Source organism: Oryctolagus cuniculus, chromosome X (genome assembly GCF_964237555.1).
Source record: "Oryctolagus cuniculus chromosome X, mOryCun1.1, whole genome shotgun sequence".
Lineage (NCBI taxonomy): Eukaryota > Metazoa > Chordata > Mammalia > Lagomorpha > Leporidae > Oryctolagus > Oryctolagus cuniculus.
In genome coordinates, this window is record NC_091453.1 from 86,569,719 (window position 1) to 86,594,325 (window position 24,607).

A 24,607-nucleotide genomic window follows, 5' to 3' on the forward strand; every position below is an offset into this window, starting at 1 on the left:
TGTTGAATTCATGATACATTGTCAACAGGTGGCAGCACATACTATTTTTAAACATCATTTCCTAACTGCAAAACATGTTTCTGTGAAGTTGGGAATGAATCAAGCTTCTGTAAATTAAATGCTATTTTATCATTTTAAGATTCCATTATCTTAATAAGAATCAATGACTGATGTGCAATAGACAATGGCTTCTAAAATTTAAGGTTTTTCTTTAGCCCCCTAAAGTAGTTAATTAGCTAATATTTAAGTGCATTAGAGAGAAGCTTTCCAATAAATCTTTCTTTCGTGAATAATCCCACTCCTGATGCATTTCATTTACTTTAGGGCCATTTGAACATGTATAAATTAAGTTAAGGCAAGGGTGCAGCCTTCCTCGTGTCATTTTAAGGGGAAAAAAACCTGGAATGTGTTAATGGGTGAATGGAACAAACACTCAAAAGCAGAAGGTGCTCTGATGGACACTGGTGATTCACAAGGGGTCATCTGTGGGGCCCTCACTGGCCCTCGGTACGGTGCTTACTTGCAGACTGCACGTGCTCTTCCAGAGGTGGTTCATCGGCTCCCTGTACTGAAGCGTATCCAGATGATGCAGTCTCACTGCGGTTATCCTCTTCATGCGGGGAGGCACTATGGGATGTTTCATTGGATACAGGGACTTGCAAAGACACTGATCCATCTTCAACGTCCACCTTTGGAAAGTATTTGAACATATTAAAACTCTTAGAGGATATCCCTTTCCTTATTATATCGTTAAAGGCTTTCTTCATAGATGATTCATTAAAGCAATGTTTCTTAACCTTTTAAGCCTATAATCCCTTTTGATGATCACTAAAATCTTTTGCTGGCCCCAGTCAGAGCAATTAGAGTAACTGGGTGAACCAAAGGTGTGAAAGATACTAAAGAAGGAATGCCCTCACATCTGACATATTCATCTGGGGTTATCCCAGCCCTTTATAACAGAATACCTGGTAAAAGGCAGGCACTCAAAAATGTTTATATACCATGCTGTTCCCCAGGGGGATTGAGGATCACTGTCATTTATGTGTCTCCTCAAGTCAAGAAGAATTTGTTGTGCTTGACCTTCAGGTTTATTTTGAAAATTGGTCTTTTAAATTTCTCCAATATAAAATTATAATTGAATATTAACTATGTTTTCACACATTATATTTGCTCTTTTAACTACAAATTTGGTCACTACACAATATGAAGACAGTGGAAAACAGGGGGAATGCCAAGTTGGTAGTTTATATGGTCCCGACTTCAAATTCTGACCAAATAATAAATGCATTTGAAAAGGAAGAGGAAGAAGGAAAATGGAGGTTGTTCAAGATAAGATACCTCAGTGTCTCTATGATGTAAATATGTCCCATTTTAGGTATAAACTGTAAGTCTGGCACATTACATAGGTAAAAAAATTAGGGTGCTATCTTCCTCAAAGCCCAGGCACATGAATAACACACCTTTTCAAGTCCCTGCATATAAATAATGCAGTAATGTTTACCTCAATTCCCAAAGCTTTCAGTATGTCACATTTGCACATAGGACAAGTCCTGTGTTCTAACAGCCATGGGTCAACACATGTCTTATGGAAAATATGGCTAATGAAAGAATAAAAAAGCAAAATTTAGTTATTGGTTATAAAATAGCAACAATGCTTTGCCTAACATATATTAATAGATTACCTTGTAACTTAACTTAGTTTTTGAATGAATTTCTTTTTTTCATTTGAAATACACTATTAACACAAAGGAGTCACAGAAGCAAAACATGGAAATTTCATCATATAGTATTTTAAATATAAAAGCATCATTACTCTAGCTTCAAACAAACACATACACACACACACAAAAGCATTTTTAGTGCTCACTGACTTGAAAATGTCTAAGATATTACCGGACCTAAGACTACAGTATTTCAAATCTTTTTATCTTATCATTCCTTATTTGTAGAATGATATGGTCATTCTCAATAACACAGTACAATATAGTGTGGAGTTTACACAGTACTGATGCTTGAGGAAATGTGATATGTTCCGAGAGCGTTACTATTAGCTAAGAGAAGAGTGCTAAGAGTGTTAAAAGCAAACTTCAGGAAATGCATAATAATAATAATAATAATAACCTAAGTAGCAGAGACTTCCAAATAAGTGTGCATGAATTGGTTTTATTTTTTTCCCCAAAGGGATTGTTAAAATGAATTTAAAATGAAATAATCTAGTACTATGTACAACTGTATATAGGAGCATGTATGTATACATGTAACTATACGGGTTTTTATACCAAAACAAACATTTTAATTCCTTTTTCCACAATTTTTTGAAGTACTCTTGTATATACACAGGCCAATTTATAAACACAATGTATGTGTGTGTGTGTGTGTGTGTGTGTGTATAAATTGGCCTGTTGACTAGGTTTTCATTTTCTATGGAATTAGTTTAGAACAAATTGTTCTAGATTATGGCAACAATACAATTAGACTTAAAACCAACTTCACTGTTATTAAAAAAAACCTCTATATGTGAAAATAAACTAAAAATATCAATTCAGAAGCATTCAAAATTGTTTTCCCCCATTACAATGGTTTCTGTGGGTCAGCTTTTCTTATTGATGATATAAAAGCAAACCAAACTTACTTGCAGGTTAAGATGCGCACCAAATCATTTGGTTTATATAGCTCAATACACACAGCACAACTATCTCCATCAGGGCCGATTTCCTACGAGCAAATAATTTTTAATATTCTGATATATAATGCATTAGGCTATAGAGAAATATCAGAATATGCATGCATTTAACTAGCATAGACTCCTATAGAAGGAGGAGCATCTTACCACTAAACAATAGGTAAGACTAGGCAACTATAAAGTCTCAATAGGCGATTTAAATATCATTTAGACTTCAAAAGGCTAAAAGAATAAAGTCAACTAAAAGAGGGAACAGAACAAAGAGAAGCATGTAGCACTGATTTAAGCTGTTTTTCCTGGTTGTAAAATTCATAAGATGCCATTTGTACAAGTTCCATAGCTAAATTTTCCCAATTTTCAAAAATTAAGGTGTAATTCACCTACAATAAAATTCACCATTTTCCTGTCCAGTTCTGCAAATTTTGACAAGCTACAGTCACTTAATCCTCAGCACAATCAAGATAGAGACTAATGCCATGATTCCAACAAATTCCTCCATAATGCTTTGTAGTCAACCCTTCTTTTCAGCCTCAGTCCCTGGCAACCACTGATGTGTTTCCAATTCCTATAGTTTCAGCTTTCCACACTATCATATAAATGGAATCATGCATTATCTAGCCTTTGAATCTGGCTTCTTTCACTTAATGCACTGGAGATTCAACCATGCTTTTCTAGCATCAGTGCCTCCTCTTTCAATTGCTGAATAGGATTCTCTAAAATAGATGTTCCAGAGTTTATCCATTCCTGTGCTGCAGGACATTTGGGTTCTTTGCAGTTTTTGGCAATTATGAATAAAGTTGCTATAAATAATTGTTTATATATAAGTATGTATACATAAACATATAAATATATATATATAAGTTTTTATGTGAATATGAGCTATTTTCCCCCTTAAGGATAAATATCTTGTAGTGAGATTGCTGGGTTCTATGATAAGTGTATTTTTAACTTCATAGGGAACTTCCAAACTGGTGTTCAAAGTGGAGGTACTATTTTCCATTTTTAAAAACTTTTATTTAATAAATATAAATTTCAAAAGTATAACCTTTGGATTATAGCGGCTTTTCCCCCCATAACCTCCCTCCCACCTGTAACCATCCCACCTCCTACTCCCTCTCCCATTCCATTCTTCATCAAGATTCATTTTCAATTATCTTTATATACAGAAGATCAACTTAGTATACACTAAGTAAAGATTTCAACAGTTGGCACCCACACAGATACACAAAGTATAAAGTATTGTTTGAGTAGCAGTTTTACCATTAATTTGCATAGTACAACACATTAAGGACAGAGATCCTACATGGGGAGTAGGTGCACAGTGACTCCTGTTGTTGATTTAACAATTGACACTCTTATTTATGATGTCAGTAATCACCCAAGGCTCTTGTCATGAGCTGCCAAGGCTACGGAAGCCTCTTGAGTTCACAAACTCCAACCTTATTTAGACAAGGCCATAATCAAAGTAGAACTTCTCTCCTCCCTTCAGAGAAAGGTACCTCCTTCTTTGATGGCCTGTTCTTTCTGCTGGGATCTCACTCACAGAGATCTTTCATTTAGGTCATTTTTTTTTTTTTTGCACAGTGTCTTGGCTTTCTATGCCTGAGAAACTCTCATGGGGCTTTTTAGCTGGATCTGAATGCCTTAAGGGCTGATTCTGAGGCCAGAGTTCTATTTAGGGCATCTGCCATTCTATAAGTCGGCTGTGTATCTGCTTCCCATGTTGGATAGTTCTCTCCTTTTTAATTCTATCAGTTAGTATTAGCAGACACAAGTCTTGTTTATGTGATCCCTTTGACACTTAATTCTATCATTATGATCAATTATGAACTGAAACTGATCACTCTGACTAGTAAGATGGCATTGGTAGATGCCACTTTGATGGGATTGATTTGGAATCCCCTGGCACATTTCTAGCTCTACCATTAGGGGTAAGTCTGAGTGAGCATGTGCCAAACTGTGTATCTCCTCCCTCTCTTATTCCCACTCTTATATTTAGCAGGGATCACTTTTCAGTTAAATTTAAACACCTAAGGATAATTGTATGTTAAAGAGTTCAACCAATGGTATTAAGTAGAACAAAAAAAAAAATACTAAAAGGAATAAAATAGTAAGTTGTTCCTTGACAGTCAGGACAAGGGCTGATCAAGTCATCGTTTCTCATAGTGTCCGTTTCACTTCTACAGGTTTCCTTTTAGGTGCTCAGCTACTTGTCAGATATCAGGGAGAACATATGATATTTGTCCCTTTGGGACTGGCTTATTTGTATTTGCAATAGCAAATACATGAGATCTCTAGTTGCGACACATCTAGACTATCTACTGGTATTTTCAACTGTATTGATTTCAGTCATTCTAATGAATGTTTCCTGGCATTTCTTCAATTTGCGTTTCCTTATTGACTTAGGATGTTGAACATCTTTTTTTATGAGCTTATTTATCATGCATATATGATGGTACTTTAAAATTTGCATGGAAAGGTGAAATTAAAAGACACAATATTCTAAAAATTCTGAAATTGATGCACATGTGGAGGATCTTTAAAAGTTCATGGAAATGCATATTTTGAAAAATTATGTGGGGCCAGTGCCATGGCCCACTTGGTTAATCCTCTGCCTGTGGCGCCGGCATCCCATATGGGCACCAGTTCTAGTCCTGGCTGCTCCTCTTCCAGTCCAGCTCTCTGCTGTGGCCAGGGAGTCCAGTGGAGAAAGACCTAAGTGCTTGGGCCCCTGCACCTGCATGGGAGACCAGGAAGAAGCACCTGGCTCCTGGCTTCTGATCAGCACAGTGCTGGTCATGGTGGCCATTTGGGGAGTGAACCAATGGAAAGAAGACCTTTCTCTCTGTCTCTCTCTCTCACTATCTATATCTCTGTCAAATGAATAAAAAAATTAAAAAAATAAAAAAATTATGCATGGATCTCAAAAATTGTTTGCAACAAAATAAACAACTATTTTTTTCACAAATGATGTGAAGTACTATTCTATTTTCTTTGGTGAAGTGTCTGTTTTGCTTGTTTTCTTACTGCTGAGTTTTGAAAGTTCTTTATTAGTCTTTTAACAGATTGTGATTTGAAAAAGAATTCTTCTTTTCTATACTTTGTCTTTTCCATTTTTTAACACTGTCTTTCAAATAGCTGAAATTCTTATTTCAACAAAGTCAAATTTTCCATTTTTTTAATTTTATGGACTTGGTTTTGGTATCCTATGTAGGCAATATTTGTGTAAGACAAGTCATTAATATATTTCTCTCCAAATTTTTATTCTGAAAACTTCATAGTTCTAGGCTTTATAGATTAAGTCTGTAATTCATTTTGAGTTAATTTTTACATAGGCTATGAAGAATGGATTGAGGTTCATTTTTGCTTATGTATATCGAATCATTGCATATGTATATCCCAAAATTGGCTATCTTGTTGAAAAGGCCATTCTTTCTTCATTGAATTGCCTTTGCACCTGTATCAAAAATCAATTGACCATATATGTGTGGGCCTATTTCTTAACTCTCTCTTCTATTCCATTGATCTGCAAAGTTCATCCTTTCTCCAATACCACACCATCTTGATTGCAGTAGCTTTAAAATAATTCTGCAAATCAAGTAGTATAAATTAGCCAAAACTGTTCTTACTTATCAAATTTGTTTTATTTATTCTAATTCTTCTGCTTTTCCATACAAATTTAGAATAAACTTGCCAATTTCTACAAAGGATCCTTCTAGGATTTTTATTGAAACTACTCTGTTAGTTTTTGGGGAAACTGACATCTTAACAACAGTGAGAGTTCTGACACATAAACATGAATCTACTTATTTAGATATCTTTCTTTCTTTAGTTTTCAGCATATAGATCTTATATGTATTTTATAAGATTTATACCTAATCTTTATTTACTTATTTATTTACTTATTTGAGAGGTAGAGAGAAAAATTTACAGAGAAAGATAGCCTCCATCTGCTGGTTTACTCCCCAAATACCTGAAACACCAGCCAGGGTTGGGCCAGGTGAAGCTGGAAGCTGGGAACCCAATCCAGGTCTTTAGTGAGGGTAGCGGATACCCAACTACTTGAGCCATTGGCTGCCTCTTAGGGTGCACATTAGCAGGAAACTGCAATTAAGAGTGGAGCTTGAACTCAAACCCAGATACTCCAATATGGGATGCAGTTGTCTTAACCAGCATCTTAACTGCTAGGCCAAATGCTTGCCCCATATCTAAGTATTTAATGGTTTTGTTGCCATTGTTCAAATGATATTTTTTCCCAGTAAGTTCAATATCTATTTTTTATGACATATGTTTTTCCCAACAGTAGTAGTTTTCAACTGTCCTAAATCTGAAAGTGGATGTTCAAGTAATGGTGCACTGAAACATTATATTAGTTTCTTGTTGCTGTTGCAAATCATCATATCTTAGTGGCTTAAAACAACACAACTTTATTTTCTCACTCTTCCAAAGACCAGAAGTCTAAAAACAAGGTGTTGGCAGTATTGTGTTCCTTCTGGAAACTTCAGGGGAAAAGCTCTTCCCTTACCTTTTTCAGCTTTTGGAGGCTGTTTGCATTCCTGATCCATAGCCTCTTCCTGGAACCACTTCAATTTCTTACTTCCTTTGTCACATCTCCTATTGTTCAGTAGTAAAATCTCCCTTTTCCTTCCTCTTATAAGGACACTGTGATTATCCAGGATAATCTCCCCATCTTAAGACCCTTAACTAATAATATCTGCAAAGTCCTTTATACCACATTAATTAACTTTCACAGGCTCCAGGGATTCGGACCTAGATATCTTTAGGGGCCATTATTCAGCATATCTCCTGCTCTAAATAGAACAAGTCAATAAGATTTATAAACACCAAGGAAAAGCACAGCTTATAAGAACATTTATCTTGAACCATGGCTTAGTAGCACTGCCTTAAAACAAATAATATTTAAAAGTCTTAAATGCACCTTGTCTCCTTGTTTCAGTGTACGTAGTTGCAGCCTTCCAATGGCCTTTTTAGCATCAGCCTTTAATTGTCTCTGTAATAAAAAATCAGGTATTAGAAAAGCTATTTTTAAAAGAAGTATGATGAAAATGGTAGAGAGAATTGTTAAATATTTATAGGGTAAAAGTCAATGTATAAATCTACTTCAAAATATAAAATTTAATTAGCCATAATAATTGTCCCATTTATCTGCTATCAGGCAGGATTTTTCAAATTACTGAAGCTTCCCACGTATTCTGCCTCCCTATTTTATTAAACAGCATTTGGGGCCATAATAGTAAAGCTAAGTGTCCCAGCCCCTATTCCAAATGGATTCAGATGCTATGAGTTTTCAAAGCAGTAAAACTATTTTTGAGTGCAGAGGACCTTAAAGTGCATCCGTTACAATTTGGTTCATGTCTTGATTGGTAGACAGTGCTCTGGCTTTGGATACAAATGGACCTAGACATTTGTCCCTAGACCTAAGTCTAGGTGAGTAATACCGAGACCTATGTCACTTAATTCTTTAAGCATATTTACTCAACAATACAATGATGCCAACTTCTACAGTGTTTGGTATTAGGAAAAATAAATACTGTTTATAACCATGATTGCCTTATAAGGAGGATCGATTTGAAGAGTATCATCTTTTTTTTTTGTCTCACTGAGCATCTATCTAGGTGAGTCTGGACATGCAAAGGCAAGTCCAAGGTTCATTTGGGGAATAAGGTCTAAATCATTATGCATAATTGAGTGGAAAGTGGAGGTGGGGTACAAGAGGAATCAAAACGCAAAGGAAAGATTATTAAGAGAGGAACCAGTGAGAGTATGTCTGTCTTCCACATGGGGTGAACTGATGAAAGGAAAAACATCCCAGGTCGCATGAGTTATCTAGTGTTAACCCCAAGTTACCTGAGATGCTGTAAATAAACCCTTCCCTTTCACTCAAATCGACTCCATACATGAGCACCTCAAGTGAACATATGTGTACACTGAAGTAGAGGCTAGGTTTTACACTTGGGTGAATGCTGTGTGGAATACAAACAGAATGTGTGTCATATGGCAAGATGATATGCAATCTACCTATTGTGAACTGTAAAATGAACAAACTTAGCAGAAAATCAACAAAGAGCAGGTGCTGAGAACCAAAGGTTACTCTGAGAATGTAAACAGTTTCCTCTTTCCCCCTATATATAGCCCCATCCCCAGTAGGGTCCCCATCTGACATCCCGGTTACATGAAAATTACAGAGATAATGTGAGTAAAGTGTCCAGCATGATGACTGGCATTAGCAGGCATGCAATAAAATGTTTATTAATTTAAAAAGCCCATCCATCAACAAACATAATCTGCTCTTGTAACATATCTACACATATTCGTAGCAAAGATATTTCTGGAAAAGAATAATCTGCAAGTACAGGTATGTCAGGAACCTCCTTGATGCCCAAGCCTGTCTCCTATATAAGATATCATTTTGTGGCAGGTATTTGGCTTACTGCCAAAGAGTGAAAAACTGTTGATTTGCTGTCACAGGAACAGCAGGAACAGCTCTCTCAGATTGTTAACTGACCAGCAAATATTCATATAGCTCAGCAGAAATAGTTAAAAGGAGGGAAAGAGGTACTGAAGTCCTACACACTCATGTAGGGACATAGGAATTAAAAGGGGGGAATTCTATGATAAGACTTTATTTTGAACACAAATCCTTCTCCTTCTATTTGTTACTTGCAAGGAAAATTAAATAATAGAGTGACAATGAATGGAGATACATTGAGGATTTTTATATTAACCAGCCCAACATTAAATCTTCCAGATAATAAAACTGATACCCAGAGTAAGAATGTCTTGCTCAAAATACCAGAGTTGGTTAGTGTAAGTCCCACTAAAGCCATGAGTTACACCAAGGAAGCCACCTGTTTTAACTGTGACTTGGAGCAGGAATCTAACTCTTTTCCTTTTATTTAAACAGTTCTTTTTTTAAGATTTATTTTTATTTATTTGAAAGGCAGAGTTACAGAGAAAGAGCTTCCATCCAATGGTTCACTTTTCAAATGGCCAAAACAGCCAGAGCTGGGTTGCACCAAAGACTGGAGCCAGAAGCTTCCTCCAGGTCTCCCCCATGGGTGCAGGGGCCCCAGTACTTGGGCCATCTTCTGCTGCTTTCCCAGGTACATTAGCAGGGAGCTGGATTGGAAGGGGAGCAGCCAGGACTCGAATCCGTGTCCATATGGGATGTCAGCGCTGCAGCCAGCAGCTTAACCTGCTATGCCATAGTGCCAGCCCCTTATACACTTCTTAATACTGCATAACAATCATTTTTGATATCCATTGCCTTATTTAACCCTCAAAACAACCCCTTGAAGGAGGCAATAAATAGCTTCATCGGCACATGGAGGCTTGGGATAGTAAACTAACTTATCCAGAAGAGAATGTCACCTCTATAAAACATGATAGAGCTGGTACTGGAATTCTGGTCTTCCTTTTCCAAGAGTCCATTACAATATATCCACCCACAACTCAGCTATCTTCTGACATTGTTCCAACTCCTGAATTCTATTGTCTGCCAAACTGTGGCAATCCTCTTGGTGAACAACCAGTATGCCCACAGGGTCCTGGCTTGGGCCTAGACCTCCAAACTTCACTGCTTTCTTTTCACATAGATTATGCGCTACTACTTTGACATCAAGAGAAGAAAAATGCAGGGGCCAGCATTGTAGTGCAGCAGTTCAAGCCGCTGCTTGTGACGACACCAGAATCCTCCCACTTCCGATCCTGCTCCCTGCTAATGTGCTTGGGAAAGCAGCAAAAGTTGGCCCAAGTCCATGGACACCTGCCACCTGCGTGGGACACCCAGATGGAGTTCCAGGCTCCTGGATTCAGCCTGGCTGAGCCCTGGCTGTGAAGAATTTGAGGAGTGAACCAGTGGATGCACACTCTCTCTCTCTCTCTCTGCAACTTTGCCATCCAAATAAATACAATAAATCTTTTTTTAAAAGAAAAGAGAAGAAAAATGAAACTGAACAAAAATAGAGCCAACAAAATAAGAGAAAAAGTTATTTAGTTGACAGTCATTGCCAATAATTTTGCTCTTTGTTTTCAAAAAAACAAATGACTTAGGTTTAAGCAACAAACTGCATACCACAATTAGGGAAATGCACTCACAAGCAAGTCATACCTTTCTTGCATGTTCACTTGATTAAGTTTATGTAGTTTTCTCATTTCAAAAGAGTCAATTCAATACAATAAAATGCCTAAGTCTCTGGTGCTAACTCTCTCCAGTTTATTAGGAATGAATGTTAAATATATCTTTCCAAATGTTAGCCAAGATTGTATTGCAAATCAATTTGAGGTACAGGATTAAAGGTAAACTTATATAATGTAGAAATTACATTAAGATCATTGCTTTCACATTAGGTGGAGAGAGGGAAATACAAAATAATAAAGTGCAAAAATCCAAGATGCCAGAATATACTAAGCAAGGAACTTGACTATAAAGTATCCTAAAAGATTTGCAGCATAGCACAAACCAAGGCTTAACCACGTGTCCTTGGAATAAAAATTTGTTTAAAAGGAAATTTTGATATTTTCAATAGCTCCTTCTGAACTTTTATAAAGAAATGGAAAATCATTTTCTTTATATATGGATGTAAGACAAGCGATTTTGGTAAAAAGCGCAAACTATATTTTTAGAGCTTGAAGAAAGATAACTTGCAAAATCTCCATTAATACTCAAAATATTTCACTGTCATAGTGCTACCAAGAATTCATAGACGCATTCCTCTCTCTAAAACACTGAAATATGAGAGCAGCATTAGGGCTGAGTAGTTTATATTAAATATGCATGTTTGTACAATATTATTTATGTCAGCTTTTGCGTGCCCAAATATACCTCACCACTTAAAGATAATATGTACCCATGTAAACTGTAATTCACATTTTGTTCTTTAAAAATCATAGCCTCTGGCCGGCGCTGTGGTGTAGCGGGTAAAGCCACTGCCTGCAATCCCGGCGTCCCATATGGGTGCCGGTTTGTGTCCCTGCTGCTCCACTTCCAATCCAGCTCCCAGCCAAGGTATCTGGGGAAGCATCAGAAGATGGCCCAAGTGCTTGGGCCCTGCTACCCACATGGGAGACCTGGATGGAGTTCCAGGCTCCTAGCTTTGGCCTGGCCCAGCCCTGGTCCAGCCCTGGCTGTTGCAGCCATTTGGGGAGTGAACCAGCAGATGGAAGATCGATCACTCTGTCTCTGTCTCTCTTTCTAATTCTTTCAAAAATAAATAAATCTTTAAAAAATTAATAACTTCAAGAATGTATCTACATTGATGTGCAAATTACACTGGATACTTTGTCAAGGCCTTGTCACCATATCAAAATCCTCTTCTACCTTGTAGGTTCTGGTAGCACATTGTTTCTACCTCTTATCATGTGCTGTAATTATATTATTTATTTTACTCTCCTAGATTGCAAGAATCTGAAGGACTAGTCTTTATTTTCTTTTTTTTTTAAATTCCCCCAGTGACTAGTAGTTGCTCTAAGAACACATTCTGAATTTATGAAATACAGATTTTTATGATTTTCTCATCTAAGATAAATTTGTTTTACTTATTAAAAGCTTATATTCCACTAAATTTGGAAAACTAAAGGTTTAACAACATTTGTTGGACTCCTATTATGTGTCAGTTCAGCCCTGAGCTTTTTATTTATGTTGTCTTGTTTCATTATTAACAACCTTGTGAAATAGGCATTTTAATATCTGAGTTTTATAGATGAGAAAAGTAAGGTTCAGAAGAAGCTTGACTGAAGTCCAGGCAGCTGGTTTTTTGCAGAGCTATGATTCAATTCAAGCTCAGGTCCTATCTGCCTTTTAAAGCCCATGATCTCTCTACTACAGTACACTGCCTCCATTGTGTAATGGCAAAAGAGCCTTCAAAAGGCTTCACATTCCTTGTGAAGAAAATAAATGAAAAAAAAAAGAGGAAAAAAAAGTCCCTCAAAGTCAGCCATTATCCAATCTTAACATTCTTCCTAAACTGGTTACTTACTGTGACTTGGGGAATTTTTTCTAAACATAGTATATACAAACAACCTCTCCCCTCCTCCTCTCCAATCCTAAGAGATAACTGCTCTAAGAATATTAGGCTGTGGAATTGAAAGCTGATTCAAAGAAACTTGTGGTTGGCCAATTTTCTTAACTGAAGCTAATGCCACCACTCTAATCAAAACTTCACTGGCTCTGGTCACTGACGAATCTCAGCTGCTGAGTCTGATACTGAAAAATAAGACTAATTTTTGTTCTTTATTACCATGTTTGATTTTAAAATTATAGTGAACACAATGGTATTTTTACCTAGTTGATTTGTATATTTATATCCAACTAGGTAAAATATGTGTTTTGGTTTGGTGACTTGACAGCCCGATTTTTGGTCCCAGGATGTACAGATTTTTACTGACCTGAAACTCATATAAATAACATTAGGTATGGAGTCAAGTCTAATTACCTTAGAGGGGTAGGGTGTGAGAAAGCAAGAAGGGAGGGTAGAAATCAGCAAACTGCATTTCCTGCACTTAAGTCACTACATTTTTTAAAAAGAGAAGGTGAGACAGAGAGAAAGATCTTCCACCTGCTGTTTCACTCCCCAGAAGGCCACAACGGCTGAAGCTGGGCTGATCGGAAGCCAGGAGCCGGGGGCTTCTTCTGGGTCTCCCACATGGGTGCAGGTTCCCAAGCACTTGGACCATCTTCTACTACTTTCTCAGGCCATAGCGAAGAGCTGGACAGGAAGTGGAGCGGCCGGGACTCAAACTGGTACCCATTACCCATACGGGATTCTGGAACTGCAGGTGGAGGCTTAGCCCACTATGCCACAGTGCCAGCCCAGTCCCTATATTTTTAAAATAAGCATTGTCATAAACATTGGGCTCAGAGTTTGTAAATGAGATACTTAAAATGAAGAATTATAGTAAGAGGATTCTTCTCAGATATATTCCTGGAATAAAATCATTGTGCCATGCAGCTTTTCACTAATGTTTGGATAAAAGTATTCATATAGGCAAGAGGAGGCAGCCAAAGAGATACACAAATATATATAAATAGATGTAACTACAGTGATGGGGATAAATAGGACTACCAACCACTCCTATGAAGATGATCACCATGAGCAGTATGAGGAAGAGTTGAGAAGAAGGGTGGGATTTGATGAAGTTGTAGGTTATAGCTCAGGTAATAGCTTTTTTCAAAGAAAAACCACCAATACCCTTAGAATGAACTGTGAATTTCTACTCTTTGACCAACATCTCCCCACTTCTCCTACCCCCAGGCCCAGACAACTACCATTCTACTCCCTGCCTCTGTGAGTTCAATATTTTTAGCTGAGTAAGTTCTGGGGAACCTGATTACAACACGGTTTATTTGTAACTGTGATGGGTGTGTTCATCTGATTGTGGTACATTCTCAATGTACACATACATCAAATAATCATGTTCTACAGCTTTGATATATACATTTTTATTGTCATTTATACCTCCATAAGTCTGAAAAAAGAATTAGTGATATAAATGTCAAGTTGGTGTGAGTGAATATCTAAAATGCCTGAGACCTATTGTAAGAACTTCCTTTTGTTCAGTGAGAAAGTCAGAAGAAAGACAGTAGAACTAAATGTCATTTTGACAAGAATTTGTTTAATCTGCCTCTTTTTATCCAAAAGCCAAATTTCTATGGTTTGATAAAAGGCCCTAAAGAATTTTCAAATCTGAGCAAGAAGAGATACATACATACAAATATACCAAACACAAACACGTATATGTTGCTAGTGGTATAGTACACAGATAATGTGATGAATCTTCCAGTTAACTTCATGTACTAGTGGAGCAAAGTTAATGTAGACAGAAAATTTCCAGATAATTTGTATTAATACTTTAAGTCCAAGGACAGATTTTAAGATATCATCTTAGCCTAGTCTTTCCTTATCTGAGAGCACAAAGAAGTGCTATCTCTCTGGCAACAAATTACAGGGACATGTATGGCTCCCTCTGCCCAGGGAGCCAATTGAGTACCAGCATCTAAGACTCAGATGGGGCAGCTGGTCACTAGGTGCATTCTGCAAGCAACTGGCCACATTGCTTGAAACTCAGGCCCCCAGCAATGAAACCAGATGCATATCATCAATCTTGTTTGTTATGGAAAGTAAACCCAGACAAGCTGGTACATCATGGTCCATTGCTCCAGGTGTATACAACAAAATCATCCGTCACCAGCGTAAAGAATAGTTTGAGGGCCACATTCCAAGGTTGGCCAAGGATCAATCATGGTTCCCTTTAGGACATGCAAAGAGTAATCAATTAGTTCTGCTGTACTTCTTTACTTACAATCCATTCCCTTGAACTTGGTCACAGCCTTTTTTTTTTTAAAGCAAAACCATCAGTTAGCATAGTAACTGCTAGTACAATGTTTATAAATACTTCAGTTACAATGGTATTTAGTAGAGTTAGTTACTATAAAGTAATTTACTACAGTAGAGTTTCTATATAAACTGTACTACATGAGAGTTCGACAGGTACAGTATTTATATATAAAGTGTGATAAGAGCAATATAGGTATACCTGAAATTTGAGCAACAGTATATGTATCCTAACTGAAGGCAACAAGGAGTGAAAATAGGCACAAAGGAACAATTCATCTATGAGACCGTGACAACATCTTTATATTGTTGGATCAATTTAATTATCCATTTATATCCATTGCCCTGATTTTTTTTTTTCTGGCTCTGTTGCACTTTAACAAGTACCCTGCCCCTCTCCAGCCAAGCTACCCTACAGGCCCTGCAGGCTTCCCCAATGGCTCTTGACTGGCTATCTTCTAGTCACAGGAGCTGTCTTTCCAGCCATTGCACCAGTGCCTCGTCCACTTGTGAGCAGTCCAATTCAGTCCTGCCCAGCTTGCGGTTCACCTCATTGTCATAAGACTTCAGCATACTCCTCACATGGATAAAGCATGGAAAATAAATGTATGGACTTGAGCTCTGTGATGAACTTGTACAGAGCTGTTGGACAAAAGCAAGGAGCTAAATTATTCCAATTCTTTCTCAGGCCAATCATTCTCTTTTTGTATCACATATTGGTTGACTTTAGTGAAATTTCACAACACATCTGATTACTGTATTATTTATTTATATAAGGGAGCTGCATATTTACCCACAGTATCAGTTTTCCACTGTGTCACAGCATGGTTTTAACACAGTTGGGTTGGGTTAAAAAAAAAAATAAACCAGGAAGCAATGCAGAATTGTTTATTAAGCCTTCCTAGAAGAATCGGCCTATCGCCATATGCCAGATGCTATTATGGACAAGTGTTGTCACCAGTGGCCTGATTCTGTCACTTCTAGGTTCCATATTACCTGGAGACAAAGCCAACAGTTTGTCTCAACTCACCTTATTACATAGTTACAGGTTCCCATTCATTATTGTGTGAAGCTATCTCCCTCCCACGTAGCATTCTGTTTTAGTTCTATTTCTATTAGCTAGACATATTTCGTTAAATCCTTTGCTCAAGGTATCAGTAGACATCAGAAATGTAATGTACAATGTTGACCTCCCAATTCCATCAACATGTGTGTCAAAGATTCTCTCCTTGAGCTCCCACAACTAAAATGGAAGGCCATTACCCCATGCCTACTTGGGTCTCCACTGTAAGTAAAAGAGTTAATACATATATTTTGTTGTGTCACAGTAGATGCTATTTTCCAGTGCTAGTCCTTTAATTCTCTAGTATTATGTGTCAGATCTGTGTGACCCTTTCACCAAGGCTTTATGACCTTTCCAAAAGGATTCCCATTCTTTTCCTCTTGGAAGATGATTCCTTTTTTTTTTTTTTTTTTTGAACTTTTTTAAAAATTTATTTGACAGGTAGAGTTAGACAGTGAGAGAGACAGAGAGCAAGGTGTTCCTTCTGTTGGTTCACTCCCCTAATGGCCGCTATGGCTGGCGCTGCGATGATACGAAGCCAGGAGCCAGGTGCTTCCTCCTGGTCTCTCATGCTGGTGCAGGGCCCAAGGATTTGGGCCATCCTCCACTGCCTTCCCAGGCCACAGCAGAGAGCTGGACTGGAAGAGGAGCCACCGGGACTACCGGTGCCCATATGGGATGCTGGTGCGGCAGGTGGAGGATTAACCAAGTGAGCCACGGCGCCGGCCCCAGAAGATGATTCCTTACAATCTGTCTATTTCAGTTAGTAAATTCTTTTCTCCTGAAAGTCATTTTTCATTAAAAGTAAATTCAGCTCGTCCTGTCATACCTCTAGGCTGGTTCCTATTTCACCTAAAGCCTTCTTATGTTTCACTGGCATTTAATCCAATGTATGCATTGCTGCCATTGAGTATTGACTGCTTGACTACAATTAGGATACATATACTGTTTACCAAAATGTCAGGCATGCCATGCTGCAGTCAAGTGTTGTACCAGTCACTCACAAAATGTAGTTTAGTCTGAGTAGGCCATAAGGTTTAGCATAATCTTCTTTGACCCCTGTTAGGGTTATCTTTAGTAGACACATGAATGACTTGGGATGTCTAATGTTATTTTCATTCACAAACCCACTGATGCCTCTCCTCCTGTTTAAAAGTTTTCCATCCACAAAAACAGGAACAATGTGTATTCTTACACATCATACCATGACATGTCACACTGTTGCATCCGGTGGGTCAGCTGAGCATTCAGTCATTGAAATTCATGCTTACAGAGTTAGCAGTTTGCCTGGCATTGTAATCTTCAAAATAACAAAAATATCTGAAAATATTTTCCTAATATTCGAATGAATGTAAGTTTCCATACTCAGCTTCATTACCATTCCTACTAGCAAAATGAAGATAACCCTAGTTAAGTGCCTAGTAATAGATATAACCATCATATGCATCAATATCTACCTTTAAAAAGCAATAGGAAGTCATGAATATTAAATAATATGTAATGCTGTTCTAGCACTTTCAAATATTTACAAGCAAAGGGAGTATCAGCCAAATATTTAAACCTTTAGTCCCAAAAGGGTAGTGAGATAAAGTCCATTAAGTAATCAAAGTCATCCTTTCAAAAAAGTCTCCTTTTATAGTTGAAAAATTTTAATGCTAATCCTGACCATTTCTACAGAGCTTAATTTTCATAAAAAGTATTATGAACTGTGAAAATTACTTAAATGAATGATGAGACCACATCTAAATGTCCAATGAAGCTTGTGCAACATCAGGCAAATTTTTTATAAACCTTACTACTTGCTTCTGTGGTTTAATGCCAAGTAAATAGATTTAGTATAGAATTTAAAATACAGCAACACATACTCCACTATGAACATACACAAACCAAACACTCTTGTCATTGTAACCGTAACCTTTGAAGAGTTAATCATATTGGATACCAATTTCTTTCCAACCCCAGAGATAAAAGGAGCATGATACAGAAATGTCAAATATTAACACAGTGTGAAGGTATTGAGTGGCATGGCATAGGAATTTTAAACATCTTCTGACCATAGCTAGTAACAGGCTGAACCTGCCACCAATGTGATAAGGTACTTCTCTGAGGAAAGGACAGAAGTCAATTAACTTTAAACACTGAGATAATCATCACTTATTACCATATGCCAGTATCTAATCTGTATGAAGTTTTTATAATAAAACTTCAATTTCTCATCTACTTCTAAATTCAGTTAACTTTCAGTGACCCCCCACTGCTCTCATCACCCCAAAATAACCTGTGTTTCTCTTTGCTTATTGGAGAAGGAGTGCATGAAGTGGCTGGAAATTTACTGCCTTTGGAGGAAGTTCCTCAATACATGTAAATGGATTCTGTTGCCTCGAATATAAGTTCCTCTGAAAGTATTAAACAAACACTGAGCATTCTGGAGAAACAGCACACCATTCTGCTGTTGTGCTGAGAATACCTGAGGAGAAGGGGAGGTAAGAAATAATGGTGGTTTGGACCAGGGCAGAAGAAATGGCAGTGGTGGGAAATAACTGGACATTGAATATATAATGAAGGCAGAGTCAACAGGGTTTGCTGACAGAGGTTATATGGGAAGTGAGGAAAAAAAGAGGAATAGAGCAGAACTCCAAGATTTCTGACCTGGAGTCAAGAGAAATTCTTTTGGAAATGGGAGTGATAGTCAAGTTCGTATGTTGATAGGAACAATTCAGAGGAGAGGGAGATGTTATTAAAACAGGAGCGTTAGAGAAGACAAATGCTGGAATGATGTTCCTGAGTATGTACACAAGAAAATAAAAAAGGATCCCGTACATGAGTGAAAGAACTGGTTCTTCCTCCTGCAACAGAAGAAGACGAAACACAGGAACGGAATTATCCTCAGATGCAGCTAGATGGGTAGAAGTGGAAGGAGAGTACTCTTTCAATTGCTTCAATTTCATCCATGGAGTAAGATACAAAGTGGGAGCAAAGTTGACAGAGGTGCCGGAGGCTCAAGGAGAAAGGGACTTGTAGGACAGTAGATGACTAAGAAATCACAGTGTGATGAATGGGCAGCATTAAGGGCCCACTCTGAGTTTGTGGTCACAAATTGAAAGTGAGATCAGTCAGCACAGCTGTGCATGTTTCTTTCTGCTACTTTATGTAAGGTACAGCTGCAGAGTTGGTGGAAAGTACAATTTGATCAGGGTTAGGTTTTTGCCAGCAAGTTGAGTTGGCCTTCTTTATCCGTGGGTTCTATAATCTGGGAATTCAACAGTCTCAGACTGAAAATATTCAGACAAATACTGCACCTGTACTGAACATGCATGGGCTTTTTCTTTGTCATTATTTCTAAAACAAAACAGTGTAACAACTATTTACATAGCATTTACACTGTAGTAAGTATTATAATAGGATGGTTTTAAAAATATGTTAGGATGTGCACCGTTCTATGCAAATACTACACCAAAGCCTGGAGCAGCTGCAGATTTTGGTACCTTGAGGGAGGGAGTTCCTGAAACCAATCTCCCACAGATACCAAGGGATGCCTGCGTAACTGAGAAAATGCGTGCATGGGAGTGTCAGTGGACTTTCAGCTGAGTAAGGAGAAAAGTGAGGCTATCAGGGGCGATGAAGGACAGGTAAAGTCGGCAGGATTAACGCCTCATAATCACAGGTACTTCTCTGTTCAATGATGTTCTGGTATGTTTGCTCTACTATTTCTATACTTTGTGTCTTTTAATAATCCAGTGTTATAATTTGGTAGAAATTCTGTTCAGGGCCTAGCACTATACCATGCACAATTAAATGTATAAATCTGCCTTCTCGTGATAGTCTTTTTTTCTCAGTCACACTCCCACATGCAAATACATAGCTACATGTAAAAGTAACAGCAGATACTTTTGGGCAGTTATATTGGGTTTTAGGTGAAGGTCGTCTCCTCTTTACTTCCTAATTTCTAAATTCTCTATTGAGTATGAAGTGCTTTTGTAAATCAGGAAAATAATGATTATTTAAGAGAACATATGTATTTACACCCACTTATAATTAAATGCTGGTGGTGCTCCTTAATGAGGCATTACAAGTCTTAATCAGGCATAATTAAGCTCCTTGACAAATTACAGGAAAAGAAAAGATTTGATAAGATGGAAGTGGATATCCTTTTAAAAATATATGCATAGATCATTGTCTAGCAAGTAACATAAATTAAAATGAATAACACTGAAACTACAATTAAAACAGCAAAAAAGTTTAAAGTGGAAGAAAATAATGTTACAAACCTGCTTCCTGCTTTGAGCTCTTGCATTCCGCAATCTTCGGGCAGAATAAAAGATAAAATAGCCCACAGTGGCTGCCGTAATAATAAAAAAGGATACAGAAACGAAGAAAATTGAATAATGATTCACCCAAGGGCCATGTTTTTTTCCTACTTCAATGACCATTGTTACTTGTATGCCACTTTGGATCCATTGTAGAATTTTTGTGCCTTTCAGATTACCAATCATGATTGCAACAATGTCACCGGCACCTGTAAAAGAAAATGAATTCAGTTTTAGCTTGGTAAGATAATCCTAGCATAAAAATTCAATTGCTAAAATTACTTCAAATTAATCCGAATGATGCAAAGCAAGGATATTCACTCATCCAACTAGAATTTATTGAGCACATACTAAACCATACCGAAGGTGAAGGGAATATATGCATGATGTATGATTACTGATCTTAAGGAACTCATGATTTAGTGAGGAAGCTATTATATGCAACAAATGTCTCCCCCGTCCTCAGGTTAATTATTTATAATTCAACCATGTTGCCTTTCAGGACTAATTTGCACCCCATCCCCAAGTTTTCCTTATATGAAGCCCCTTGCTTAAAAAAACAAATAGTTCCACGGGTGGTAGAAAATAGGGCTTACCTCCTAGAGAATCCAAGATGGAGGAAGTACACAAAAATTTGTGTACTATTTAACTATACATTTCCCAATGTATAAATAATCATTGCATGAGCTCACTACTAACATGCATAGGATTTACTTATCAAGATAGTAATTTGAGACAAATAATGCTTATAAGCCCAAACTACAAACTATACATATGTCCACGATGTGCCATTTTTCTAAATCCTCAAAAGCAATATAAAATCTGTCCAAGGTATTCTAAGGTTTTTTTATGAAATTAATCAGGTTAGCAATAAAGCTAACACAGAATTAACAGAATTGTTTCTATTCTGGATCAAGTAAAGGCAAGCCCAAAATTAGAATGCTTGCTGTTAAAGGCCTACTATATGTAAAATCTCCTTCTCTACTTTCAAATATATGTTTTGTGGGAAAAAATAAAAGGCAAACATTATCTTACCCAATGTTGTGACCATGTCAGATTGCTCAAGTCATTCCAATGCTTATCAAGGTTTATATTCCTTCTAGTTTATATGACCTTAAACTGATAATCTTATGCACAAGAATAGAGTTCTTTGAACGTTAATGTATTGCCAATGAGATAGGTTGTATTAATCTAGGTTAATGATCAAACTCTAATCTGGAATAAAAACACACTCTAAAAGGACCCTTAGACTAGAATTTATAAATGAAAAGTAATGTCAAAGTCATCTTAACACCTCTTGGGCCCAAAGTAAGACTACAAACTTTACATGGCAATGTACATAGTAGAACTATTACTCAAGGGTGGACGTTTGGCCTAGGGGTTAAAATGCTGATTAAGATGCCCATGTCCTCTACTGGAGTTCCTGGTTCTGGCTCTTGATTCCAGTTTCTTACTGGTGGAGGCCTTTTGGAGCAACAAGCTCAAATAGTTGGGTCCTTGCCATTTATGTGGGAGAGCTGGATTGAGTTCCTGGTTCCTAATTCTGGCCCCAGCCCAGCCCTGGCTGTTGTAGCAATTTGGGGAGTGAACCAGCAGATACAAAATCTTTCTGTGTTTGTCTGTTTCTTAAATTAATAAATAAGCAAAATAAATGAATTATTATTCGATTAAACCCTCAAATTTGCAGTCTCTAGTAGACAAAGTCTTTAAAAGATCAGCCATAAAGAAATACGTCACAGTATGCTACCTAAAATTTTCCCCTCTTCTAAAGTTATTAATTTTAAAAATATATTTAGGTACTGGCATTGTGGCATAGCAGGTTTAAGATGCCATGTGTGATGCTGGTGTCCCATATGAGTACTGGTTCAAGTCCTAGTTGCTCTACTTCTGATCCAGCTCCTTGCAAATGTGCCTGGGAAAACAGCAGAAGATGGCCCAAGTACTTGGGGTCCTGCCATCTACATGAGAGACCCAGATGGAGTTCCTGGCTTCCTGGCTTTGGTCTGGCGCAGATCTGGCTATCACAGCCATTTGGGGAAGTTAACCAGTAGATTCCATGGAAGATACCTACCTCTCTCTCTCTCCCCTCTTCCCTTTCCCTCTAACTCTGCCTTTCAAACACATAAATCTTAAAAATATATATTCAAGAAGTATTACTACAGATCCTTAAAATTCCAAAAGATACTATTTTTACATATGATAGCCATTTAATTAAAATCTTTTATAACTTTATTAATGTGAAATCATTTCATTTGATAAGAAGTTAATGGCTCACAGTTCTCATTCACATGGGGGAAAAATCTCAAAAATAATGGGGAGTGAAGGAATCTGAAATGTAGATACCTCTGTTGTATGTCCTTTATTTTTATTTTTTTATTTTTGGCAGGCAGAGTGGACAGTGAAAGAGAGACAGAGACAGAGAGAAAGGTCTTCCTTTGCCGCTGGTTCACCCTCCAATGGCCGCCGCGGCCGGCACACCACGCTGATCCGATGGCAGGAGCCAGGTGCTTCTCCTGGTCTCCCATGGGGTGCAGGGCCCAAGTACTTGGGCCATCCTCCACTGCACTCCCTGGCCACAGCAGAGAGCTGGCCTGGAAGAGGGGCAACCGGGACAGAATCCGGTGGCCCGGCCGGGACTAGAACCCGGTGTGCTGGCACCGCAAGGCGGAGGATTAGCCTAGTGTGCCGCAGCGCCGGACTGTATGTCCTTTAAATATCAGTATATGGGGGCCGGTGCTGTGGCGCAGTGGGCTAACACCTTGGCCTAAAGCGCCAGCATCCCATATGGGCACTGGTTCAAGATCCGGCTGCTCCACTTCCAATCCAGCTCTCTGCTGTGGCCTGGGAAAGCAGTGGAAGATGGCCCAAGTCCTTGGGCCCCTGCACCCATGTGGGAGACCCGGAAGAAACTCCTGGCTCCTGGCTTTGGATTGGCACAGCTCCAGCCATTGCGGCCAATTGGGGAGTGAACCAGCAGATGGAAGATCTCTCTCTCTCTCTCTCTGCCTATCCTCTCTGTATAACTCTGACTTGCAAATATAATAAATAAATCTTAAAAAATGAAAAAAATAAATATCAGTATGTGACACGAGTATTTATCGTAAGTTTGGAGAACTGGAAATTTTGCAAGGGAATGGCATTTTTTTCCTCTGCAAGCCATTTCTCAGTAAAATGTCTTGTTGTAAAGTTTTGATTAGTTACATAACCTAGCATTCATTTCTGATATTGTAACATATGCTATTTGAAAGCACAGATAATTTTAAAAGGTTTCTAAACATTCAGGCTTTGGAATATATTATAATTTTATTTTTTGAAGATTTATTAGAAAGGCAGAGTTACAGAGAGACAGAGAAAGATCTTCCATCTGCTGGTTCACTCCCCAGATGGCTGCAATGGCTGGGGCTTGGTCAGGCTGAAGCCAGGAGTGATGAGCTTCATCTGGGTCTCCCACGTGGCTACAGGAGCCCAGACACTTGGGCCATCCCCTGCTGCTTTTTCCAGGAGCATTGGCAAGGAGTTGGATTGGAAGTGGTGCAACAGGGTTTTGAACTGATGCCCATATGGGATGCCGGGGTTGCAGGCAGTGGCTTTACCCGCCTCGCCACAGCGCCGGCCCCAGAATATATTTTCATTTTAAAGACTTCATTTTAAATCATAAATGTAGCTTTCTAATAAGTTTTTGATGAACAGAAATATGAAGATATGAGGTGGGTGGCTGGGGTGGATACTCAGGAACGTGCTGGCCACTGTGGTCAGATGGAGATTAAAACACAAGGAGAGCCAAGAAATGCACATTGTCTAAATAATAGCAACAATGCTCTTTTTCAATTCTCATCATCCATATTTATACATGCTGTATGTGGCAAAACCATAAAAAATCTGAAATAGCTTTATAATCATATAAAAAACCTATTTCTAAGCATTATGATATATCTCCTCCACCCCACACCCTTGCAGCTATCTAAAAACTGCTTCCTCTACGTTGATCCCATTACAATTTCTTGTGTCAAAATCCTCTAACTGGTCACCCTGTATCCAGTATTCCTTTCTTACAAAATTTCATCAGAGGGACCAGTGTTGTCGCACGGGGGGTTGGGGGGTAAGCCTCCACCTACAACACTAGCATCCCATATGAGTACCAGTTTGAGTCCTGGCTGCTCCCCTTAAGATCCAGCTCCCTGCTAATGTGCCTAATAGCCTA

General features: G+C 38.1%; 1 protein-coding gene across 2 annotated transcripts in view; it reads right to left on the reverse strand.

Moving 5' to 3' along the window:
• The window catches only part of RNF128 (ring finger protein 128), a 109,776-nt gene that overhangs the window by 9,966 nt on the left and 75,203 nt on the right, over window positions 1-24,607 (reverse strand). For both annotated transcript variants that reach the window (XM_008272843.4, XM_002720143.5), the window contains exons 2-6: window positions 20,368-20,615; window positions 7,623-7,694; window positions 2,633-2,715; window positions 1,502-1,598; window positions 521-689 (exon numbers count right to left, since the gene is read on the reverse strand). In XM_008272843.4, coding sequence (XP_008271065.1) covers window positions 521-689; window positions 1,502-1,598; window positions 2,633-2,715; window positions 7,623-7,694; window positions 20,368-20,615 — 669 coding nt within the window. The remainder of the gene's footprint in view (window positions 1-520; window positions 690-1,501; window positions 1,599-2,632; window positions 2,716-7,622; window positions 7,695-20,367; window positions 20,616-24,607) is intronic.